The sequence below is a fragment of the Oncorhynchus clarkii genome, chromosome 17, assembly GCF_045791955.1.
Source record: "Oncorhynchus clarkii lewisi isolate Uvic-CL-2024 chromosome 17, UVic_Ocla_1.0, whole genome shotgun sequence".
Taxonomy (NCBI): domain Eukaryota; kingdom Metazoa; phylum Chordata; class Actinopteri; order Salmoniformes; family Salmonidae; genus Oncorhynchus; species Oncorhynchus clarkii.
The window spans coordinates 15,339,459-15,365,082 of NC_092163.1; the positions used below are offsets into that span (position 1 = coordinate 15,339,459).

Genomic DNA, 25,624 nt, shown 5'->3' on the forward strand with positions numbered 1-25,624 from the left:
TAACATTCATCAACGATTGAAGAAAGAAAACGGTATTCTTACAGTAGCTACTGTAGGTATGTTTGAAATAACATTTCCATGAACATGTCATTTGCTAACACTTTATATGAAGATGTAATGGCATAGTAATATAATAGAGAGTATTGTGTTGCTATTACAGAAGTGGAGAGTTGCCATACATTTTACAATAATGAGTTAAAGTCAGCGCCCGGTCTGAATGAACAGGGAGCCAGTTACTGTATTGCTCCTTAGGGGGAAAAAAACGCTCACCTCTTCAAGAAACACCAGGAAGGTGACATTGGTGCCCAGCGTAGCTGTCAGCTTTCCTTCACTGGTGACGAGGTGCAGGCCTTTGGGGGCCTGGGTAGGACAGTGCTGCCTCCTGGCCGTGTACTCTGCTATGACTCCCGCTGTGCAGTTATTGGACACCACCTTCCTGTAGCTGAATGCACACAGGTCACAACCGCGGTTAGAAGCTTTGCTGATGGATACATGAGCATCGAGAAGGACGACCTTAGCAGGTTGGCTATTGAGAATACATTCTCTTACAAAATGTCCTGTCATTTGAAATACCCTTATTCCAAGTGTACCTTTGCAGTCAGTTTTAATTAAATAGTGAATAATTGTACATACAGATGTAGGAACTTAATTTGAGACAGAAAATAACCTTTTACTGCAGTGGGCTAAATCAGGGTCACACAGTGTGATTCTTGGTAGTCTTAAACAAATCTACTTTGAAAAAAAAGAGTAAACAACTCACACACATGGTTATGGGCTTAAAAAAGAAGAAGACATGTACCATGTCAGATATAGAGTTGAAATGTATTCCATTTTTAGTTTGCATCCCAAAATTACTCTTTATATACACATCACAGGAGACTGAACTATACCAAAACTGTTTGACATAGAAACACCGGATTTGAGATGTTTTTATGAAAAATATTAATAACATTCCACCAAAAACAGCTATTTTGGTCATTGATGGCAGGAAAGGGCTACTGAACATTTTTGTAAAGATTGCTACATTTTTTGTAAGGGAAAATTACACACTTCAGAAGCCTTTTTAAACCTCAAATACACTACACATTTTACATTTCCTGCATTACAGGAAAGTTCTCCTTCAACAGGGTGATCAAATTAAGATCCAACATCTGTAAGAGGCTAATGAGAGTCCTGGGGAAAATCTGCTTACCCAGTGCTGTTGATGAAAGTAGTCCCTGTGGTGCAGCTTCTAGACATGGACGATGGGAGGAACCAAAAGGCAGGGGTGCACTTGCCGTCACTCCGCCTCTCGTAGCCATAGTCACTGTAATGTTTGGATCATACCAAAATAAACAACAGTCGAGTGAAATGATACACAGTAAACTTTTAGAAGTGATTCAATTCCTGACTCATACTGGTGACCCTGGAGTGAAAATAATTGAAGAATTTCACAGGCACTTATTGATTTTACAGAAATTCTGTAATAATGTTATTGTATTTTTATTTTTTCAAACCCAGCCAAAGTTGTTTATGCTACAATAATAATGAAATTCTACAAAGTTTGTTTTGATACATTTGATTTATGTGACAGAGGAATTGTCTTTGAGGGTTTGGGGTGGGACTCTGCACTGGGGCCTGAAAACACATCTGAAACAAACTAATTTGACAAAAACCCTATTTTATTTTTAAAAACATCTCTAGTTTGTTTGTCCTATCATTAAAAGGCAACGTTGCCAGCACGCGTGTCCTCAAAATGATACGAACAAATTGGCCCAATTAGGCCGACATGCACAGAGATGCAGAAGTGTTGTGATAGTTAATGAACACTATTAAGCCTGATGATTAATTGTCTCTTACTAAAACTCATTCCAAGTTCACCGCCTCACTCAAGGGGCCCACGGATTTTGGAATTAACAAAAGCAACATTAATAATACTGATAGATAATTAAAAGAAATGGATTGTGAAGTTTGTAGCAAATAATGCTTTGGAAATGCGTCGTTGATGAACAGAGTCACTGGAAAAAGCTGAAAACCACAAAAGCAGTGACAGAGTTGGTTTCTTAAACGTATGGTGACATTCAAGGAGAAACACACACACTTCCCTATCCCACTCCCTATCCCCCATGCAAACTTGGATCCTGTCAACCCTCCTCTCTCTCTCTGCGCTTTTTCCTTCATTCTTCGACACACACACAGCTTGGAGTGGTGCAGTTGACTGCATTCCACTTAGCCGGAGCAGCCTCCAAGAGAATCCAGAAGCTATGTTTCCTCTGCAATTCTAATCTGGAGTGAGCTTCACCATGACGGTGATCCCTTATCTTTTCATCCTTCGCTTCCAGGCTTCTTTTTTCCCTCCTCCACTCCATATGCCAGTGGTATATTGATAGGGCAGCTTAGGCAGAAGTTGTAACGCTAGACGTGTTTGTGTTCGAGTAGTGTGTCGGAGTCTCTCCTCAAGTACCATCAGCCAGTTCCGGTTAGTTGATCTATTGCAGTACAATTCCATTCAAGTAAACCGTTAACTTGTGTGATGTTTACTATGTGTATTGTGTGCCAGTTTACTTACATTGTATTTACACTGTACCTACTTCTGCGTAATTTAGGGGTACTTAATGTGAAGCGGGACCCATCTGTCTACTCACCACTCAAAGTCGGCCTCTGTGCAGTCGCAGGGCGCCGAGGTCATCGTGACCGAGTATGTCTTACCCATAACGCACCTGGCTATGGGCTTCAACTTCCTGTAGATTCTTTTCACTCCCATGATGCACGGCTCGCCCTGTGGATATATTTTCCGAATTTAAAATGTATTTTGGAGAAAAGGGGTTGCTTTTGATACATTTCACCCCATCGCCATACATAATTTACTGCAGTGCGGTGAACCATGCCTGTATCATACTGTGTGTGAAAAGGCATGCCGTTGGTTTTTCCTTTAGATGGGCTTATTTTGCATCGCTGCCCACTGAGGCTCATGTTGTGTGGTGTGCTAGCGGTAAGCGATGCTAAACTTAAAACACTTCTCTCTCTCATGTATCCTAGACCCAAGCTGTTACAGCTCGCTTGACTTAGTTTCGGAAAAACATGTAGATTTTTCGTTTTGGTATGTAGGGCTGTGCTGGATGAATCAAAATGTTGTTTTTTTAAGGGTAAAACAGTAGTTCTGCCATTGTCTCTCGTAGAGTCAGGTGGTTTAACAGGAGGCTAGAGGAGTGTACCCTTCAGAAGCAGAGTTGGTGTCTCTCTTTCCCCCTCTCTCTCTCGTTTCAAATAGGGATACCTACGTAGATTACATACATTTGAATTTGGACTATGACAGCAAATACACTGAATGTGGAGTCAGGTGGTTTAACAGGAGGCTAGAGGAGTGTACCCCTCAGAGGCAGAGTTAGTTCTCTCTCTCTCAACGTGATAACACAAATGGCCTGATTGTGGCTTTAAGACCCAATCTGCTATTTCAACATCTTACCCTGCCACAGACTGTTGCTTTAAAAAAAACACACACACACACACACCACAGCCTTTCCTTTGGGCCAGTTCCCAATCTGTTCTTCAGGGTTTACCTCTATAATTGAACTGGACTGTTGTCCACTTCCATGGCTATATGTTTTGATCGTTAGGGCCAGCCCAATCATATAGATGTCTGAGTCAATTACAGTAGCTCGGTCAGAATAAAGAAGCACTCTCCGTCTCATCCTTATGTTAGGCTCTGGGTCTGTCTAGGCTTGAGGTAAAGCATTCACTCTGGCTCAAACGTATGCAGTGTTTTATAAGGAGAGTTGTAGAGACACACATACATCAGCAAGAATTAGAGGGACTATGCCTAAGTGCTTTTGGGCCTGAGGGAGAGGAACGCCCGGCAGCTGTCCAGTGCACACTCAAGAGCTCAACGCAAAGCAGAGGGTGGAGGTAAGGGAGTGATCAAGCAAGTACACTGCATGCCAAAACTGTTTTTCATTCTATCAAGGGTTTCGGGCTATCTAGACCTCTCTGTCAAGTAAATGATAAGAGATGGAGGTTTGTGGGAATGGCCCCAGACCACACATAGTAGCAGTAGGGGCAGCATGTAGCCTAGTGGTTAAGAGCGCTGAGCCAGTAACCGAGAGGTCGCTGGTTCGAATCCCGGGACGACTAGGTGAAAAAAAATCTACCTGGATAAGAGTCTGCTAAGTGACACACATTTTCATGTAGCAGGTTAAAGATGCATTATGCAGAAATCGCTCCGCTGTTTCCTGGTTGCTAAAATTCAAATAGTTTGCCTAATTTCAGTTTGTGACAAGTATAGAGTAGAGAATAATTGTAATATCTAAACCACTGTGAAATGTATTTTCCGTAAACCAAAACTACGTTTGAAGCTGGTGTACAAAATTGTAAGTGAGACTCAAAAACAAAACTTATGAACAGGAAGCATAGAAGTAGGAGACATAGAACAGATCTACCAAACGCGCAAGATATAAAGTGCTCACACTTCTTGCAATGGGAGTTGTTTGGTCATAAAGCACAGAGTTGGGTTGTTAGTGTTCTACATGTCAGGAGCTATCCAGGGCTGAAATGACCAGGCTGAGGTCGGCCTGTGCAGACAGAGTTATGTAGGTGCCATTACCCGGTTGTGTAGGTGCCATGTCTGGTAATCCCCCTCTGTACATCTCCGGTTGAAGATGGACCTGAAGTCAATCTTGACTAGCTGCCACTCGGACCGGTGACTGACGTGGCCAAAGATCCTGCAAACAGCAAGGAACCTTACAGCTGCAGCAGACAAGGCACACTGGTATCTGGTTGTCAGTTAGCAAAGCCACAGCAGCTGTGAACACTGATAGGTGCACTACACTGAAACACAGCAGTCTGGTTATAAGGGCAGAAGGTGGCAGAGGGAAACACACTAGTCAAACTAAGGAGTGTCAGGTACGGCACCCATATTAGGAAGTCCCTCAGTTGTCGGACCGAGGCGTCAATCAAGACAGGACACTTCTGAGCTGAAGAGAATATTCTTAGGAGTAGTTGGCTAGAGGAATGTAAAAGTGTGGAGTCAACTTATTTTCTTTCTTTGACGAACAGGACAGTTGTTACTAAAAGCTTCAGAGAAGTGGCTTTTGGCAACGAATGGAATGTGTACTATGAAATCTAAATGAATCACTTTACAAGACGAGGTATGCCTTACAGGGTGTGTATTTCCCCCAGATTCAACAAAAATGTCAACCGAAATTCAAGGTTATAACACCACAACATTCAGCAGTCTCAGAAGACATTCCTTCTCAAAATCGGGTGGGAGTTTAACTGGAATTTACCTCCTTTCTCTGCTAAAACCAAACAACAAATGTATCAATCAATCCATCAACTAATGGACTGAGGCGCTGGTCCATAACTCTCACTAACTGTAAAATCATTATTAATTGATAAGATAAATGATAAATAATGAGGTGTCCATACGCAGAGATGCAGAACAGCTGTAGTAGGCTGTCAACAATCTCATAACAGTATCATATCCCACAGTCCTGTCTGTCTCAGCTGGTTCAGATAAGTGTATAGCACTCTGAGCCTACAGGGAGAAAGTCACTTATCCTATCTTTTCCTTCCATCTTCCCGCTCTCTCTTTCCCTCCCTCCCATCATCTGCCTGTCTCTCCCCTCATCTCTCTCTCGCCCCACTTCGGTCCTTCCCTCTCCCAGTCGCAGCAGCTGTGGCCTATCCTTCTGTTGCCGTGCCGACTACAAAGTCAACTGTCTGTCCGTCACTCAGTTACGGTGATGACAGGTGTACGGGGGGAAAAAAACTGATGTTAAGGGCTACGGGAAGAACTTATGCAGCAGCCGTCTAAGTTTTCACACCAACAAAAGTGCAATGAGAGCCGTATCATCTCACGTAGTGTAGCTAAGTGGGTCATTCTAGAAGGAAAAAGAAGTCATCGAAAAGACGGAAAACTTCCCGCGCCGTGTTTCTTAAAACTATTGAGTCAATGTTGCTCCATAATGCAGAAAGAAGTTGTAGAGTGGAACTTTCCTCGTCGGTCCTTCAGACAGAGTCTATTTTTTATTTTTGATGATGTTCCTCGTGTTCTTCAAAACGGAGTGCTCTGCTGTCGCCGGGCTCCCAACACCACTGATGTCTCTGTGATCATAATCCCGAGACAGATGGTTTTGATGTGAGCCTAAACCTTTGAGAGGGATCTATTCCCTTCAAGTTAGGGAAAATGGGCGGCCAGCGCTGCCGTTACTACCAGGGGTTTGGATACGAGCAGAACCCCCCCCCCCCCCGCACATAATGTTAACACATCCAACACTGTTACGGTTCATTCAATCTCTATTCACTATGTTAACATATCAAACATGCTGTTTATCTGCAATCAGATGGTGTAGTGGGAGCGCGGCGGTCTATACGGACAACATACAGGACACTTCTGGGCCAACGTCTGAATCCCGCATCCACCCCCTTTCGGCTCGGAGTTTCCCCTTATCGGTCTCCCTCTCATTCAACATTGGGTAAAGAAAGTCGACTTACGTCATGATGAGAGTCTCCTCCCCCGGCTCCCCTAGCAACCCGTCCACAAACAGAGGAGACATGGTGAAACTGTATTTATTCCACTGTCTCCCCTCGTCGAAACTCATCCTGTGCGAGGAACCATAGAAATAGTATTTTGTAGTATTTATAGTATTTTCTGCAGTATCTTTATGGTAGAAACCATAGCAATATAATAGCACATACCATAACTGATGGACAGAATTAGAACATATTACAGTGTATAATATTACAGTATTATATGCATCTCTATGGGAGAAAACACACATCTTCTCCAGTGTCTCATCAAACTAATAAAAACTGAATTTAAATTATTCCACCATGACACAGGATATGAGCACTGCATTCTAAAAGGCACTGAAAGGCAAGGCTTACATCACGTAACGAACAGGGAAAGGTGAAATTGAATGGCAATCGTCAAAGGAGGAGAATATCTCATGGCCTACTGGTTTGGAATTACACTAATAACTTCCTATGTTCTTAGACATACTCATTACACTATCAGGCTTGTGGGAACGTGAGGATTGAGTCTTCTTGAGAGAGAGAGGGAGAGGGAGAGAGAGCGGAAAAGAGAGAGGAAAAGAGTGAGGAAAAGAGAGAGGAAAAGAGAGAGGAAAAGAGAGAGGAAAAGAGAGGGAGAGGGGAAAAGAGATTGAAAGAGAGGAGGAGAGGGAGACAGAAATGAAAGAGAGCAAGAGAGAGCAGGCGAGCCGATGCAAACCATGCCAAATTCTATTTCTCTAATAGAGATTCACCATAGGTGTCGGATGGGGAGTGGAGTGTGTCTTATAGCCACCAGGGCCCCTCCTTGGTCCAGGTAGAGAACACTGTACTCCTCATCAAAGATCTGAAAGACAAAAGGTATAAAGTATAAACTCATTAAATTACTAGCGTTATTGATTACTAAGACATTTTTGTTTTAGTAGTGGACTTTAATGTTGATGAAAGAGCAACCTAATGAATGAAAGTACACACACATAGGCATGCACACACATACACACACAAACCTGAAATGAGTTATGGCTCAAATCAGCATGATGATAATACATCAGACACCACTCCCCCTCTCACCCACTCAACCTCCCTCCACCAACCCCTCTCGCTCTCTCCCTCTCTACATTCACCCCTCTCCCTCCCTTCATTCCTCTCTCCCTCTCTACAGTCACCCCTTTCCCTCCCTTCACTCCTCTCTCCCTCTCTACAGTCACCCCTCTCCCTCCCTTCACTCCTCTCTCCCTCTCTACAGTCACCCCTCTCCCTCCCTCCACCCCTCTCCTTCTCCCCCTCTGTCTCCCCCCCTACCCCCCACCCTCTCCCTCTCACAATCCACCATCTGTCCCAAAAAAATCCCACCTTTGTCCCTCTTTCCCTTCACTCCTCTCTCCCTCTCCTACCCGCACTCCCTCCAACCTCTCCCACCACCCCTCCCTCTCCCTCCATCTCTCCCTCCACCCCTCTCTCTACCCCTCTCCCTCTACCCCTCTCCCACCTTCCTCAACCCCTCTCCACATCCATCCACCCCTCCCACCCTACACCCCTCTCTCCCTTCCTCCCTACATCCCTCCATTCACCCCCTCCCTCCACCTCTCTCCACACCCCTCTCCCTCCACCTTTCCCTCCCTGCCTCCACCCCTCCCACCCTACACCCCTCTCCCTCCCTCCACCCTTCTCTCCCTCCACCCCTCTGTCCCGCCACCCCTCCCTCTCCCCCTCCGTCCCGCCACCCCTCCCTCTCCCCCTCCGTCCCGCCACCCCTCCCTCTCCCCCTCCCTTCACTCTCCCCTCTCCCCCGCCACCCCTCCCTCTCCCCCCTCTCTCCCTCCACTCGCCCCTGTGGCTCTCTCCATTCACCCCTCTCTCCCTCCCTCTCACTACCCCTCTCCATCTCACTCCACCCCCCCTCCCTCCACCTCTCACTCCACCCATCTCCCTCACTCCACCCCTCTAACTCAGTCCCTCTCTGTCCAACTCTCCCTCCCTCCACCCCCCCTGTCCCTCTTTCCCTCTCTACCCCTATTAATCCACTCTCTCCCTCCCATCCCTCCTTCTCCCCCTCTCTCCACCCATCTCCCTCCACCCATCCCGCTCACTCCCTCCACCCCTCCCGCTCACTCTCCCTTCACCCCTCTCTCCCTCCGTCCCCCTCCATCTCTCTCCCCCGCTCTCCCTCCCTCCCATCTCTGTCCCTCTCTCCCTCCTCATCTCTGTCCCTCTCTCTCTCATCTCTGTCCCTCTCTCCCTTCCTCCACCCCTCTCCCTCCAACCCTCTCTCCCATGACCTCTCCGTCCCTCCCTTCCTCCCTCTCTGTTCCTCCCCCTCCACCCCTCCATCCCTCTCGCTCCCTCCACCCCCCGCTCCCTCCACCCCTATTTATCTGTCTCTCCCTCCCTCCCTCACTCCCCCTCCCTCCCTCCAACCCTCCATCCTCATCTCTGTCCCTCTCTCCCTCCTCATCTCTGTCCCTCTCTCTCTCCTCATCTCTGTCCCTCTCTCCCTCCTCATCTCTGTCCCTCTCTCCCTCCTCATCTCTGTCCCTCTCTCCCTTCCTCCACCCCTTTCCCTCTAACCCTCTCTCCCATACCCCACCGTCCCTATCCCCCTCCGTCCCTACCTTCCTCCCTCTCCGTTCCTCCCCCTCCACCCCTCTACGCCTCCACCCCTCTCTCCCTCCACCCCACTAGCTCCCTCCATCCCACTCATTTTAATTTATTTATTTCACCTTTATTTAACCAGATAGTCAAGTTGAGAACAAGTTCTCATTTACAATTGCAACCTGGCCAAGATAAAGCAAAGCAGTTCGACACGTACAACAACACAGAGTTACACATGGAGTAAAACAAACATACAGTAGAAAAATGAGTATATATATACAATGTGAGCAAATGAGGTGAGATAAGGGTGGTGAGATAAGGGAGGTAAAGGCAAAAAAAGGCCATGGTGACGAAGTAAATACAATGTAGCAAGTAAATAAAAAAACTCCCCCCTCCCATCTCTCTAACCCCCTCCCCCCCTCACTCCCTCTCCCTCCATCTTCAACCCTCTACCTCCACTTCACTCTCCCCATCCCTAAACCCCTCTCTCCTCCCTCCCTCCACCCCTCTCCTCCCTCCCTCCCTACCTTCTTCCCCTCCCTCCCACCCTCCCTCCATCTTCACCCCTCTCCCTCCCTCCACCCCTCTCTCCTCCCTCCCTCTCCTCCCTGCCTACCTTCTTCCCCTCCCTCCCGCCCTCCCTCCCTCCATCTTCACCCCTCTCCCTCCCTCCCTCTTCACCCCTCTCCCTCCCTAACTTCTTCCCCTCCCTCCCACTCTCCCTCCTCACCCCCCTCCCTCGCTCCATCTTCACCCCTCTCCCTCCCTCCCTCCATATTCACCCCGCTCCCTCCCTCCCTCCATATTCACCCCGCTCCCTCCATATTCACCCCTCTCCCTCCCTCCCTCCTTCCTCACCCCTCCCTCCCTCCCCCTCCATATTCCCCTCCCTCCCTCCTCTCCCCTTTCCCTCCCTCCCCCCTCCTCACCCCTCTCCATCTTCCCCTCCCTCCCTCCATCTTCACCCCTCTCCCTCCCTCCCTCCATATTCACCCCTCTCCCTCCCTCCCTCCTTCCCCCTCCCTCCCTCCCTCCTCACCCCTCTCCATCTTCCCCTCCCTCCCTCCATCTTCACTCCTCTCCCCCTTTCTCCTCACCCCTCCCTCCCTCCCCCCTCACCCCTCTCCCTCCCTCCTTCCTCCCTCCCTCCCTCCTTCCTCCCTCCCTCACCCCTCTCCCCCCTCCCTCCCTCCTTCCATCTTCACCCATCTCCCTCCCTCCCTCATTCCATCTTCACCCCTCTCCCTCCCTCCCTCATTCCATCTTCACCCCTCTCCCTCCCTCTTCACCCCTCTCCCTCCCTCTTCACCCCTCTTCACCCCTCTCCCTCCAGCCATCTTCACCCCTCTCCCTCCATCTTCACTTCACTCTCCCCCTCCCTCCTCCTTCCCTCTATCTTCACCCCTCTCCCTACCCCTCCCTCCAACTTCAACCCCATCCCTCCATCTTCAACCCCCTCGCTCCCTCTTCACCCCTCTCCCTCTTCACCCCTCTCCCCCCTCCCTTCCTCTTCACCCCTCTTCCTCCACCCCTCTTCACCCCTCTCCCCCCGCCTCTGCCTACACGGCTCTCTATTCATCATCTTGGGCTTTTAATTAGACACGAGGCCCCTTACATTTAAATCGCAGCCGTCAAATAAGGGAGGTAGAGGTAAACCCCTATCTCCTCCCTCCCTCCACCCCTCTCCTCCCTCCCTCCCTCCCTACCTTCTTCCCCTCCCTCCCAACCTCCCTCCATCTTCACCCCTCTCCCTCCCTCCACCCCTCCCTCCCTCCACCCCTCTCCTCCCTGCCTACCTTCTTCCCCTCCCTCCCGCCCTCCCTCCCTCCATCTTCACCCCTCTCCCTCCCTCCCTCTTCACCCCTCTCCCTCCCTAACTTCTTCCCCTCCCTCCCTCCCTCCATATTCACCCCTCTCCCTCCCTCCCTCCTTCCTCACCCCTCCCTCCCTCCCCCTCCATCTTCCCCTCCCTCCCTCCTCTCCCCTTTCCCTCCCTCCCCTCTCCTCCTCACCCCTCTCCATCTTCCCCTCCCTCCCTCCATCTTCACCCCTCTCCCTCCCTCTTCACCCCTCTCCCTCCCTCCCTCCATATTCACCCCTCTCCCTCACCCCTCTCCATCTTCCCCTCCCTCCCTCCCCTCCTCACCCCTCTCCATCTTCCCCTCCCTCCCTCCATCTTCACTCCTCTCCCCCCTTTCTCCTCACCCCTCCCTCCCTCCCCCCTCACCCTCCCTCCTTCCTCCCTCCCTCCCTCACCCCTCTCTCCCTCCATCTTCACCCATCTCCCTCCCTCCCTCATTCCATCTTCACCCCTCTCCCTCCCTCTTCACCCCTCTCCCTCCCTCTTCACCCCTCTTCAACCCTCTCCCTCCATCCATCTTCACCCCTCTCCCGCCATCTTCACTTCACTCTCCCCCTCCCTCCTCCTTTCCTCTATCTTCACCCCTCTCCCTACCCCTCCCTCCAACTTCAACCCCATCACTCCATCTTCAACCCCCTCACTCCCTCTTCACCCCTCTCCCTCTTCACCCCTCTCCCCCCTCCCTCCCTCTTCACCCCTCTTCCTCCACCCCTCTTCACCCCTCTCCCCCCGCCTCTGCCTACACGGCTCTCTATTCATCATCTTGGGCTTTTAATTAGACACGAGGCCCCTTACATTTAAATCGCAGCCGTCAAATAAGGGAGGTAGAGGAGAGGTGGCACAGACACCCACCCACAGGCATCGTTGTACGGGCAAAGGCAGGGGGGCTACCGAATAACATTAGTCTCGGGATCTCATTTGATTATCTGCACTAAATCACAGTGGCGGGTGGCAAGGTGGTGGATTAAACACCATCCTGGGGATCCCTCCCTCTCTCTCACCTGTCTCCACGTGTTGCCGGCGTCCGAGGTGATGAACATGCTCACGTTGCTGGTGGTCAACTCCGCTCCGATGGAGCCTGAGGAGAGGAGTGGGGGGAGGTTGGGTGAAGTGTTCGGGATGAGAGAGTCCCGTATAACTTTAGCTACGTGCTAAACTATTGATATCCTTGAGGGTGTGGGGCTGATTTAAATACAATCCAAACTTCCACATCTGCCTGATGTACTGTACTGTACAAATTACAGAAGTGATTTAAGTCATTTCTCCCTGAAGGATGCAGATTGTACACCAGAGTCAAAGTCAGCTGTATGAACCATCCAGTCTCCTCTATCATAAAGACCTCTGCTAGCAGAGTGAGGCTGTTGAGTCTTCTACTATAATTATTCCCATTTAGTGGCTAATTAGAGTCAGGTGGTTTAAAACATGAGGCGAGAGGAGAAGTCTCCCTCTCTCTCCCCTTCATGTACATATCTACCTCAGATACCTCGTACTACTGCACATTGATCGGGATACTGCTACATTCTTGTATATTATATTCCTCGTGTTACTATTTTTCTTTTTATTAGAATTTCTTAAACTCTGCATTGTTGGGAAGGGCTCGTAAAGTAAGCATTTCACGGTAAAGTCCACACCTGTTGTATTCGGCGCATGTGACATAGCTGTTGCTTTAGAAATCTTAGAAATTTAGAAATCGCCCAGCAAAACACTGTCAGTTGCAGTAGCCTACTTTGAATGGATACAGGAGATGTGAAAACACTATTGGTGTGTTTGTATGTGAATGACTGGTCCCACAGCTGTTGTCCCAGAGCCATGACTCAGCTAAACACAGTCAGTCAGTTACATTATGGATATAATATTATATATAATGGATACAGAGATGTTCTGTAATAACAGTTCTACTTGTACTAGCGATAGACCTTCTGTCATACCATGCCAGTTATACTACCCCGTGAAGTCCTCCAGAGTTCTCCAGAGACCCCATGGCGCGGTCTAGTAGTAGACTAGACCCACTCCTGACTCCTAAGGCATGTGGAGACATGTCATAGACTAGTCTAGCCCAGCAGGAATTAAAAGCCCTACAGCTAAAATGGGAAGCCATTCAGAGACTGATGCTGATAGTGAGTCCAAAAATGGACACAACGTAGTCGCTGACCCTCCTGTGATGTTTGTTTTACTCCACTAACGGTGGGGAGATGATGAGTGCATCGAGCGGATATGCACTCCTGTGCCCGGACTCCCAGTAGGCAGCCATAAAGGGCTAAACCGTGATGGGTATAGTTTTGGGCACCACTGTGGGTTTCTGTAATATGGTTTCCTGTGTTTGGTAACAAATTTGAGCTGACACAGACATGCTGCCATCTAGGTTCCCGTGGGAGAGAAAAACTCACTGTGGATGGTAGGGCTGGGTGTTTTGTTTTACGGAAGAAGAAAACGGGTGTACCTTTTTATACAACAGGTGGGTCTAATCCTGAATGCTGATTGGTTAAAAGCGCTTTCCAGACGGTGTCTGTTCCACAAGTTACCACCGGCAAAAGCTAGACGTTACAATACCTATTTACTCTGTTCCATCTGACTGCGCAATCCACTGTCTCATCAGCCCAGGCACTTTATAAACTTCATCTCCACTATAAAAGGCATCTAGACATGATCTCACATTTCTTTTAGACTGATATTTAGTTTTCAACAGCAAAGATTTTTATAAACCTTGCTGTCTGTCCCTCATTGATTCAATCTCCAGCTGTCCCATAGTAATGAACGTGTTGGGAGTCGGGACGAGACAGATAGGCAACGTTTCTCAGCCAGTTTAAAATCATCAGCTGGCATCATTTTTATTGATGTACACAAAGAAATGTCAATTGAAAAAAAAGGTCAAACGAAACAAAGTGCAGCTAGTTTGCAGTCTTTCCAGCTACAATTTGAAGTGATGGACTTCATCTCGGGCCTAACAACACTCGTGCCAAAATATCCTCCAAACATCGGCTTCTACGCATTATCACCTAAATAGAAACATGTTCAGTTGGGTGGCAAAGGTGGTATTTTAACATTGCAAAACCATATATTTTAGTCTCTGTTCATGTGCAAGAATGGGAGAATTTCATATCTGACTGCAAGGGCCATGTAAAGCCAGTGATGAGCAGTGTGTCACTAAGAGTCAACAGTTCCATACAGCACAATATAAAAGACAATAGAAGGGCGCTAGTCAGGCAGTGACTGGAGGAGAATAGGAAAAGGGCACTTAAGAGGAACAGCAGGCACTCGGAAGATTCTGTCCCACCCCAGAATTCCCAAGTGTAGCACTTAGCTAGTGCATCTATCGGTACACAACGCACAGTGGTGACAGAGCGGGGACGTCAGTATGGGCCAACAACAAATATTATGCATGGCCGTCCTAAAGTACGCTGGATCAGAAACTTTTCAGGAAGTGCTTTGGGCTGAGTACATCATTGAAATCCAGATATATTTGCAACGTGAATGAAGTCCCTGAGTTGTATAACTGGGTTTGAAAACTTTAACGCAGGCCTATGTGTTCTTCCCGGAACGATAAGGTATGTAAATTGTCTAAACTCAACTCAAAGTCAAAAGAAACACCTCAAGTATCTGAGCTTCACAAGATTTTAACTTTAAAAATCCACACTGTCATTTTAAAGAAAATCCCATGTTCACCTACCTGAGGCCACAATGATCCCCGGGGCAGAGTCCTTGCTCTCGATATTCCCCGACGTGTAGGGGTTGGCCGACACATGCAGGTGGAGGTGTAGGGAACAGTATGGCTGGGGAGGAAGGACAAACAGAACAGTAAGCCTGACTCATTAAAAAACGAGGGGGAAGATCTGTCAACAGAATAGACTTAACTGTATGTCAACACAAACACTCATTAGAAAAGACCCTCAAGCAAATTGAGGTGGGATTTATTGACACACACACACACACACACACACCATAAATCCTCACACAAACACTACTCCCCATTGGCTCCTTCCACCATTAGTTTTGATTGGAATAACCTTTAGCTACACAATTCTCATTAGGACACTGCAAATGCCAGTAGTGCGAGCGTGTGTTGTGTGTGTTTAGAGGTTTATTAAAAGGCTGACATTTTCTGACAAATGACTGCATCATACTGGGTGAAGGCGAGGTGCGCTATTGAATCACTAATTACTTTATCAAAGGGTAATTCTTTTGGGGTGTATTAAGGAAGCTAAAAAGTGGCTATGCTCTACCCCTTGGCTGACTGGGACCTGTATCTATAATATACATTGTAATAAAGCTGACCATTAGAGCACATCTGTGTTACTTTTAGACGGCCAGCACACTTAACTATTAGAAAGACCCCGAATAGAGTTGATATCCACAAACAACACAGGAAAGGTCTCAACTTTGGCCACTGAAAGTAGCTACTAGCTAGCAGGAACAATCAACACCCAAGTTTGTGGCGAAACAAAGAAAAGAAGAGCATAGTCTGTCTCTCGCTTTCTGACATCTCCAGCTCTAAACGTGAGATCAGTTTATTGGACTGGATCAAAACCAAAATGGCTGACCTTTCAGCTTCGCTAGCTTCCCCCGCTGCACAACCTCCGGAGCGCTCAGCTTTGACGAGCAGTGCTCTTTCAGAGCTCTATCCCCCCCTCCTTTAACACCGCGGCAACGGCCCGGCTCAGTCAACTTCTGACAAGGCCCCGTTGACAAGTCCAACGGTGTTATGACGTGTGTGTGTGTGTATCCATGTGTGTTTGGTACGTGCGTGCATCTGTTTGTGTGGTGTGTGTGTGTGTGTGTGTGTGTGTGTCCTCACTAGTTCACAGCGGATGCTGTTGCCCCTCAGGTCAGCAGTGGGAGCCTGCAGGAGCCTCCAGTCTCTCCCTCTGTTGTAGGTGATGTAAGTCTTCACCACGTTGTCCGTCTTCTTGTTGGCGAGGAACATCCCTTTTATTCCCGCCACCTAGGAGATAGAGGTCAGGGAAAACATGATGTAATACTCCTAAAAGAAGTAAAGATGTAATACTTCTATTAGATCCTGCTATCGGCGCCAAATTGTAGCTTGACACATTGTTGTCAACTGAAAGTAGTCTTATGTTGTTTTTTTTTGTATTTTCTTAACATAAAAAGTGCAAAATGTAAGTTTGTTATGAACAAAATACGAGACCAGGCTGTCTCACCAAGATAATGGATGAGGGTTAAAAATACCTGACTAATATTACACATTTTCATAGAGTCCAGACGATAAATCACGTCTTGCTTATCTTGTAATACAAACATATATTATATGGTGTTTAGCGAGATGTTATCACGCTTTTAATGGTTGTAGGATGTTTGTGTGCAACGCCAGAGGGGATCTACTGTAATGTGCATCATAATATATTGTGCTCTGCTTAATGCAGGAGATATTATTGTGATACAGATGTCGGATCTTAATTAGACCTATATTGTCGCAGAAAAATAACCCAGCAGGAAGGGGATTTGATTTGATTTGTTTAGTCCATGATGTTGCTTGATCGGTGGTTAGGCTGTTGGCTGGCGAAAAGTAGGCTACATAACCCTGTGTTAGTCCTGGTTCAGTTCAGTTCATTTATGTCAATCACAAAGCTCATCTGCATTTTCTGCAGTGCAGGAATATTCTCAGCAACAAGAGAGAGATCAAATTAAGATCCGACATCTGTAACACAATCATATCTCCCTTATTAAGCAGGGCACAATATATTATGATGCACATTACAGTAGATCCCCTCTGGCGTTGCACACAAACATCCTATAGCCATAAAAGCGTGATAACATCTCGCTAAAAGCCATGTATCGTTTAGACTCTAGAGACTGTAGTAAGATACGGGTGTCCTACGTTAATCTGACTTGGGGGCTTGGGAAATAACTCTGAATATGAAATTGAGTTGAAGTCCTCACATGCATCTGCCAAGCACTCCCTTCTCGTCAATAATTGACAGATACTTCAATCTCGCCTGGAGCTCAGATTTTAGCATATGCTGTGTTTCGGGTCCCCGACCCCAATCAAGGGACTGGATTTGATTCTATCGCCGATCGCAAGGCCAAATGAGGGGTTTAGACACGGCTGGTATATCATCAACAGCCTAATTATTGGATTTTCCATGGAGCTGATATCCATTCAGAGCTGCTATTTTCTTCCCTGGCAATCTGGTGTACAGCGGGCCCCACGTTTGAATCAGGTATGTAAGCTAATGTCTGCAGTTATTCATCAAAGAAAAGAATGTGCGCGTCAGCAGTTTGAAACTGCTTCTGTGTTCATTCCAAAGCACGTTTGAAAATGGAACAGCAACTCGGTTTACTTCCAAAAGTGACAGGAGATTACTTGATTCTCTACACCTCCTGGTTCTTAAACTCTCCCACATTGGTTGCTAGTCAATATATTCTAATATTACTGTGGAGTAGGTAATAGAGGGAATAGAATAGGTCTATTTGGGAAGATTGCATTGAAACGAGGCTGTTTGATGGTTATTATCAGTGATATGTTCATTCCATCTGTCAACTGTGTGATTGGACATCATTCAATACACCTTGTACTTGGGGGTCGAACACCTTGAAATTGTGTAGTTTGTACTTCTTGCCAACATTCGATACCATGGCCCCACAGGGACGCCACACTTCAAAGCCTACTATAGGCCTGGGCCTATATACTGTACCACTAGAGTATACTAGTGTATAGTATATACATACTCTAGTGGTATAGGTGTTCCAGAGCATAGCTCCAGAGGCAACATTTCACTTACGGTCTCAGGAACGATGAAGGCAATTGGTATCTCAAGGCTACACTCTCGTGCAAACCACCCCTGTTTCTAACATTACATGCCACACTGTCGACCTGCATGTGTATTAACCTTTTCTCCAGTGTATTTACAGATCAATCATGACATTAAGCTCCTTCACCACACTCCTGGCTTGGTTACAGTATATTCACTGTATACATATACAAATATTTTATTTTCATACATACATACATACATACATACATACATACATACATACATACATACATACATACATACATACATACATAACCATACCATACCATACCATACATACATACATATTCACAGTATTCTTATTTTATTGAGACCGAGATCGGTAGAGATGAGAAGAGAGACAGAGAGGGAGGAAGATTCAGAGAAGAAGCGGAGCCAGGATGACGTATTGGTGCTGCAGGCATCAGTGTTACCCACACAAACAGGTACATCTACCTGATCTCCAGTATATTTACTTTGTACATGTACAGGAGGTCTATCATGACGTTGTGCATTTACCTCACGCAGGTCAATTATGATGTTGTACATTTACCTCAAAGGTCTATCATGGATTTGTATATTATACCTCATACAGGTTTATCATGACGTTGTATATTTACCTCGTACAGGTATATCATGACGTTGTATATTTACCTCGTACAGGTCTATCATGACGTTGTGTATATTATACCTCATACAGGTCTATCATGAAGTTGTGTATATTATACCTCATACAGGTTGATCATGACGTTGTATATTTACCTCGTACAGGTCTATCATGACGTTGTATATTTACCTCGTACAGGTCTATCATGACGTTGTATATTATACCTCATACAGGTTTATCATGACATTGTATATTATACCTCATACAGGTTGATCATGACGTTGTATATTTACCTCGTACAGGTCTATCATGACGTTGTATATTATACCTCATACAGGTTGATCATGACATTGTATATTATACCTCATACAGGTTGATCATGACGTTGTATATTTACCTCGTACAGGTCTATCATGACGTTGTATATTTACCTCGTACAGGTCTATCATGACATTGTATATTATACCTCATACAGGTTGATCACGACGTTGTATATTTACCTCGTACAGGTCTATCATGACGTTGTATATTATACCTCATACAGGTTGATCATGACGTTGTATATTTACCTCGTACAGGTCTATCATGACGTTGTATATTTACCTCGTACAGGTCTATCATGACATTGCCCTCGTGCCCCATGCTGCTGACTACGTTCTCCAGGGCCAGGGTGTAGAAGACCCCTCCAGTCTCTGACACGTACAGGTTGTAGGTGTCGTTCTGGTTCCACTCCTGCACCGCCGCAACCACCCGGTTCTCATCCGTACTGATCACATGCAGATCCTAGCAGAGAAAGAACATCAGCGGGTTACATTTGACATTAAGTTGCATATATACTGTATCATGTCATTAATTACAGACTAATATACACAGAGTGTTCAAAACATTAGGAACACCCGCTCTTTCCATGACAGACTGACCAGGTGAAAACTATTATCCCTTATTGATGTCACTTGTTAAATCCACTTCAAATCAGTGTATATGAAGGGGAGGAGACAGGTTAAAGAGGGTTTATAAGCATTGAGAAAATGGAGACAAGGACTGTGTATGTGTGATATTGAGGGTGAATAGGAAATAGAAAATATGTGTGCCTTTGAACGGGGTATGGTAGTAGATGCCAGCCGCACCAGTTTGTGTCAAGAGTTTTTCACGCTCAACAGTTTCCTTTGTGTATCAAGAATGGTCCACCACCCAAAAGATATCCAGCCAACTTGAAACAACGGTGGGAATCATTGGCGTCAACATGGGCCAGTATCCCTGGGAAATGCTTTCGACACCTTGTGGAGTCCATGCCACGGCGAATTGAGGCTGTTCTGAGAGCAACTCAATATTAGGAAGGTGTTCTTAATGTTTGGTACACTGAGTTAAATGAACATTTAAATTAATCATTTTTACAGCGATTTTGTTTCATTACAATTCAATAATTAGCTGGTAGCTAACCATTTCAATTAGATTGCATTGGTGAAACAATCAGGTTTAATTAATGTCATGCAGGCCAACTGTAATTTCAGTTACACAATAAAATAATTACACAATAGTAATTACAGTGAAATTACACTGGAATGAACAACTTAATGAAGAGAGTATCAAGCAACACAGACTCAAACGTCCAATTTGAAAATCCCCCATGTAATTATCAAATTACAGAGGTGATGCGGTCTGTAACTCTCAAAATGTACAACTTGCCCCTCCTTTTCACCAGTAAGGTAACAGAAAAACAATCTACTGCTTCAGAAGTATAGTAGTGGAAGTGACCCGATACCATCTCTAACTACTGTAGCTCCCCCATGGAGATGATCATCCAACCCTGACAACTTTTGCATGCATCTACCCATTTAGAATGCATTCTATTAAACCCAGCACATAATCACAAGAAAATAACAAATTATAAACTAATCTAACCTCTCCCTTGATTAACCTGAAACATTGACACTTTGAATCGGTTTTGATTTCCATGTACCCACAATCAACGCCTGTTAATAGTAATATGTCAACAACGGGTGTATTACAGTGGCCTTTCGAGAACCTCCGTCTACCCAATTTACCATCCCACCCCCACTGGGTTTAATCATAAGAATAAATCAGTATCAGACCTCATTCTCACAAACGTAACTCCAGCGAGGAGGATATTACACTTATTAACTTGAATTGTGTGCTTGTCGGCCCGCACTAACACAGAGGGACACAAGCTGTTCTCGCTAGTGAATTTCATCTACCTCTGGCTACGCCTGCAACACCTCAGTGTGCAGAGAGAAAGAGAGAGAGAGAGAGAGAGAGAGAGCGAGAGCGATTAGGATGGCCCATGGCTTGATTGAATAAAACATGTTTAATTGTCAACGGAGAGGCGGGAAGGCCACAAGAGAGACCACAGGCATATAGCTGCATTGAATAACAATGCCAGAAACAATGGCAGTTGGTTTTGGCCTCAGTTCACTCATAAATAACAAAGAGATGCTGGATAGAAAGCTACCTGTGTTGTTTCCAGTATTGGTCTCATGATGGCTTAGGTTTGAATTCCCATAGAGGTTATTCTTTTGATGCATTTAAGGTAGGTTGAATCATAGATATATATCCACTGGACCGGAGTCTGGTCGAGTGGGTAACACTCTCGCTTCCGGAACCATATACTTCCTCCTACAGCAGGGATCCCGGTTTGTTCCCGGCATGAGCCCTAGACACTTCTGCACCCTCTACTCTGTCTTCCTGCTTCTGTTCCCTCTACTCTGTCTTCCTGCTTCTGTTCCCTCTACTCTGTCTTCCTGCTTCTGTTCCCTCTACTCTGTCTTCCTGCTTCTGTTCCCTCTACTCTGTCTTCCTGCTTCTGTTCCCTCTACTCAGTCTCCCTGCTTCTGTTCCCTCTACTCAGTATCCCTGCTTCTGTTCCCTCTACCCTGTCTTCCTGCTTCTGTTCCCTCTACTCTGTCTTCCTGCTTCTGTTCCCTCTACTCTGTCTTCCTGCTTCTGTTCCCTCTACTCTGTCTTCCTGCTTCTGTTCTCCCTACTCTGTCTTCCTGCTTCTGTTCCCTCTACTCTGCCTTCCTGCTTCTGTTCCCTCTACTCTGTCTCCCTGCTTCTGTTCCCTCTACTCTGTCTTCCTGCTTCTGTTCCCTCTACTCTGTCTTCCTGCTTCTGTTCTCTCTACTCTGTCTTCCTGCTTCTGTTCCCTCTACTCTGTCTTCCTGCTTCTGTTCCCTCTACTCTGTCTTCCTGCTTCTGTTCCCTCTACTCTGCCTTCCTGCTTCTGTTCTCCCTACTCTGTCTTCCTGCTTCTGTTCCCTCTACTCTGTCTCCCTGCTTCTGTTCCCTCTACTCTGTCTTCCTGCTTCTGTTCCCTCTACTCTGTCTTCCTGCTTCTGTTCCCTCTACTCTGTCTCCCTGCTTCTGTTCCCTCTACTCTGTCTCCCTGCTTCTGTTCCCTCTACTCTGTCTCCCTGCTTCTATGCTGGAATAATGATTGACCTTTGCGTGACCATGTGTGTCTGTGGGTTATACCTTAGGCAAGGTGTATTTGGGTAGCTTCATGGGTGTGAAGACTTCCCGCTTGGCTGACACGTAGTAGATTGGACGCCCACCAGTTGACACCTGCAGGTCATGAAACCATTGAATGAAAAAAAATGCATTCAAGATATACGACCCATCAAGCATACTACATACTAAAGCCCTGATTAATATAATGTCATAATACATTTCCAATAAATGTATTACATGTTCTCTTACACACACCTTTGGATTACATCAATAAAACACATTCATCAGTAAAACGCAACAATCCCCAAAAATACATAATAGCCTTAAAATAAACACTTAAGAGTAATATGATCTTTCTGAACATTTCTGATAATCCTACTACACGTTCTCTTACACACACACACACACACACACACACACACACACACACACACACACACACACACACACACACACACACACACACACACACACACACACACACACACACACACACACACACACACACACACACACACACACACCTCTGTTCTGGTTCACGTCAGATATGGGCAATTACCTACCTGGACAAACACATACTCGTCTTGCACCACAAGGGAATTGGGGTCAATGTAGCCAGGGAACGGCTTGCCCTTATTGGCCTCGGTGCAGTTCTGCAGCTTGCAGGTGACGTACAGCGCCTCTGCACACACGGAGAGAAGAAACCCGCAGCCATTGAACCAATGATCATATTAGCCAATGGGGGACAGGCAGCCTTCACCGCGAGCTCGTCTTCCATCAGGTGTCTCACATTAATTGCATCAATAAAGTGGCGAGCAAAAAGCGAGGGGAAAGTGGATGGTGGACCAGGGAGGCCAATTGCTTTCTTTCCCCTCAACAGCGGTGTGAGGTGGGGAGCGAGGTGTGGTACTGGCTGTCCCTGTGTGTTAGGCTTCAGCTAACTATGTTGTCTGGTTTACACAGTGAGCCGCGTGATCAATGGTGATGGCCATACAGGGGCAAGGCTTGCGCTGTCACAAGGGTGTCTGTATCTGCGGCGGCTGCTAACTGGGGGTGATTCTGCCACTCCAGCCAAAAGGATGTTTTTTTTTCTTTCTGTCAGGGATTAGAGGGGAGTTTCTATTTTTGTCTATTGAGTAAGTTGAGGACCGGGGAGAATACAACTTGAGTTTTGAGAGATGTATCCCCAGTACAATGGCGTAGATTAACTATGAGCTGTGTATGTCATGTGTTACCTCCATATCGGTCTCAACCTTTTGACGTTAGGATACATGGTAACTATAACATGTTCATGAGAGTTTAAAAACATCAACTGAGAATTGGTATTGTATCATGCATATTGAGTCACTGTATCAGGTAGATCCATTCAAATGAATTATGTTCTGCCAAACCATGGACAGGTGGCCATTGGGTTTCCATCCATTCCATTGACATTCAGAATGTTGAGCATCGGGATCACTTTTAAAGGCATTCTAATATATGCATTACTTTTCTCAATTGTCATTGTGTGTCCCCCACGCCTTTAAATCGTGTGGCCCATTGCCCTTCATATCCTCTCAATCCCTTTAAACTTTAGTTCAAGGCCCATGGTACAGTAGAGACACCAGAAAACTGAGGAACAGAGCAGGAACTCTGAAAATTGAATTACTCACGTCCTTCAGAGATGATGGTTTCCAGGTGAATTAAGCCCGGTTCTTTGTCTAAACCCGTTTTTGACCTGCGAGGGAAAAGACACATTTCTTTCAGGTACATCACTATTCTTTAGACAGAAGGATATCACTGATGCTACCGAGCCTATACTTACCTTCTTATAACCGGACATTGCTTGTCAGATAAATTCAGAACACTTAGGGGAAATGACAATTGACAGAAACTTCAAGGGCCCCAGGCTATACCCCTGTGGAACACCTCAAAAGGTTGTACATTGAGGTAAAAAGGAAAAACTACCTCAGGTGTTGTGTGTGATGTTTCCGTGTTCAAGGCAAAACCTTACGAAACTGCCCTTACTTTCCTGACAGATTGATGGGGAACACATCCTGACATCATTAGTAAGAGGGAAAGTAATTGATTTGCTTGCTCAGAACACCTGCAGACACGATACAGCTACACAAAATCATTACAGGCCTTAAATATTTACTAAAAATAAATCAGAGGGATATCGTCATAGAGCAAAGGAGATAGCACACAAAGGGAAAGGATATCACGCACAGAGCCCACCCCCTGATCTTATTATGGCAGTTTATCAGTATTGGCAATAAAACGCATCATCTCTAGTTCTCCCTCTCCTTCTCCCTCATTCGCTCTTCAGTTTAAAAACTAAGGATGAACAACCATTCTTTAAGCTCACCTATTTCAAGTCTCAGACTGTACTAGAGGGTGATTTTGAACCTACAGCATCTACAATGTGAGAAGATGTAAGGGGGCAGTAATAATGACTTTACGTTTCATTAGCTGTGATGTTGTCTCCCTTGAGACTAGTGGTAAAAATTAGGAGAAGGATTGTCATGAGATGGAGCTCTTGCATCACATAAAAAAACTCAGAGAGGATGTGATCTATACATGTGATCCAGATTCTAGATGAAAATCTGCACACGACTGGCAGGTTGACGTTTTTTGGGACGAGTCCTGTCCTCGAGTCAGAACTGAGCGATTTCCACTTGATGGGTCAGCTGCAAAGTCAAAATTGGCTATATTGTAAAAATGCATTAGCTCTTTGGTCTAATTTAATGTTAGGGTTAGGCATCAGGGTTAGCAGTGTGGTTAAGGTTAGGTTTAAAATCAGATTTTATGAATTTGTGGCTGTGCTAGCGGACACTCTACAAAGCTGCCTCTAGAACAAGATTCATGACGAAACATGTTAACCTGCTCACGACTGTGCCTTTTCTTTTCAACTACAATGGTCTGATTCAGAAAGGAAGTTTCCCAAAACCTTATTAACAGGGTTCACACAGTTCTAAAAATACATCTCACTCACTCAAGGAGTGCAGAAGCAAACCCTCTAGGCATCCTCCTCCCAGAACTGCTGAGCTTGTTACCCCCGACAGTTTCGCACGGATTTACTCAACAAAAGCTTTTTTTATATACATCCGACTTAAGCCAGTTGTGTTAAAAATGACTGGATTTGACAGTTCGTGTCTGGCAGACGTGGGACCAGCTACGAAGTAGAACAGATGGAGAACAGAGGAGGAGAACAAGAAACTAAACAGTAGAAGGAAGATCAAATCCCGGCAGAATATAGATAGAAGACGAGAGCATTCTCATGGGGTGGATTTGACTGACACGGTTAAGTAAGGTCATGCTTTCGAAAGACTTAGGGCTATATGGTTCAAACAGTAGATCCAAATCAAACTACAATGCTCTTTTTATCAAGTATTATCAAGGACTGCTGTATCCCATGACGGAGAAGTTCATAAAAAAGAATAATGAATATATTTTTGCAGCATTAAATTGTACAAAGTAATTCATGCATATCCAAATCCAAATTAACATTCCAAACGTAACTCCAAAACCTTGGATATAACCTTGCTTTAGGAATAACATTGAACAGGACCCTCCAGAGCTCCAACAGGTCTGACTGAAATCACAAAACTCCATCCAAAATCCAACTCGTGTGTTGACTACTCTGTCTGTTCACATTCCCTTGTTCACTAGCCACGCTCGACCAAACGAAGACCACGTCGTTAGCCGCATTCCAAATGCTGAACCATTCAGCACAGTGAGTTCAGTAACAAGCCCTAATGGGCCGCTGCATTCGTTAGAAGTCTGAACCTCTTTGGATTGTCAGTACCTTACTATCTCATGTTGAGAGAGAACAGGCGCAGACACATCAATAATTGTAATGCAAAGAAGAGGATTCAC

General features: G+C 45.9%; 1 protein-coding gene across 1 annotated transcript in view; it reads right to left on the reverse strand.

Annotated features, from left to right (window-relative positions):
- LOC139370323 (VPS10 domain-containing receptor SorCS1-like) overlaps window positions 1-25,624 on the reverse strand; it is a 145,581-nt gene that overhangs the window by 16,858 nt on the left and 103,099 nt on the right. Inside the window, exons 6-18 of the mRNA XM_071109726.1 lie at window positions 23,419-23,483; window positions 22,330-22,448; window positions 21,791-21,880; window positions 18,902-19,081; window positions 15,735-15,881; window positions 14,610-14,712; window positions 11,944-12,020; window positions 7,245-7,336; window positions 6,472-6,579; window positions 4,580-4,697; window positions 2,625-2,758; window positions 1,193-1,306; window positions 271-442 (exon numbers count right to left, since the gene is read on the reverse strand). Coding sequence (XP_070965827.1) covers window positions 271-442; window positions 1,193-1,306; window positions 2,625-2,758; window positions 4,580-4,697; window positions 6,472-6,579; window positions 7,245-7,336; window positions 11,944-12,020; window positions 14,610-14,712; window positions 15,735-15,881; window positions 18,902-19,081; window positions 21,791-21,880; window positions 22,330-22,448; window positions 23,419-23,483 — 1,519 coding nt within the window. The remainder of the gene's footprint in view (window positions 1-270; window positions 443-1,192; window positions 1,307-2,624; window positions 2,759-4,579; window positions 4,698-6,471; window positions 6,580-7,244; window positions 7,337-11,943; window positions 12,021-14,609; window positions 14,713-15,734; window positions 15,882-18,901; window positions 19,082-21,790; window positions 21,881-22,329; window positions 22,449-23,418; window positions 23,484-25,624) is intronic.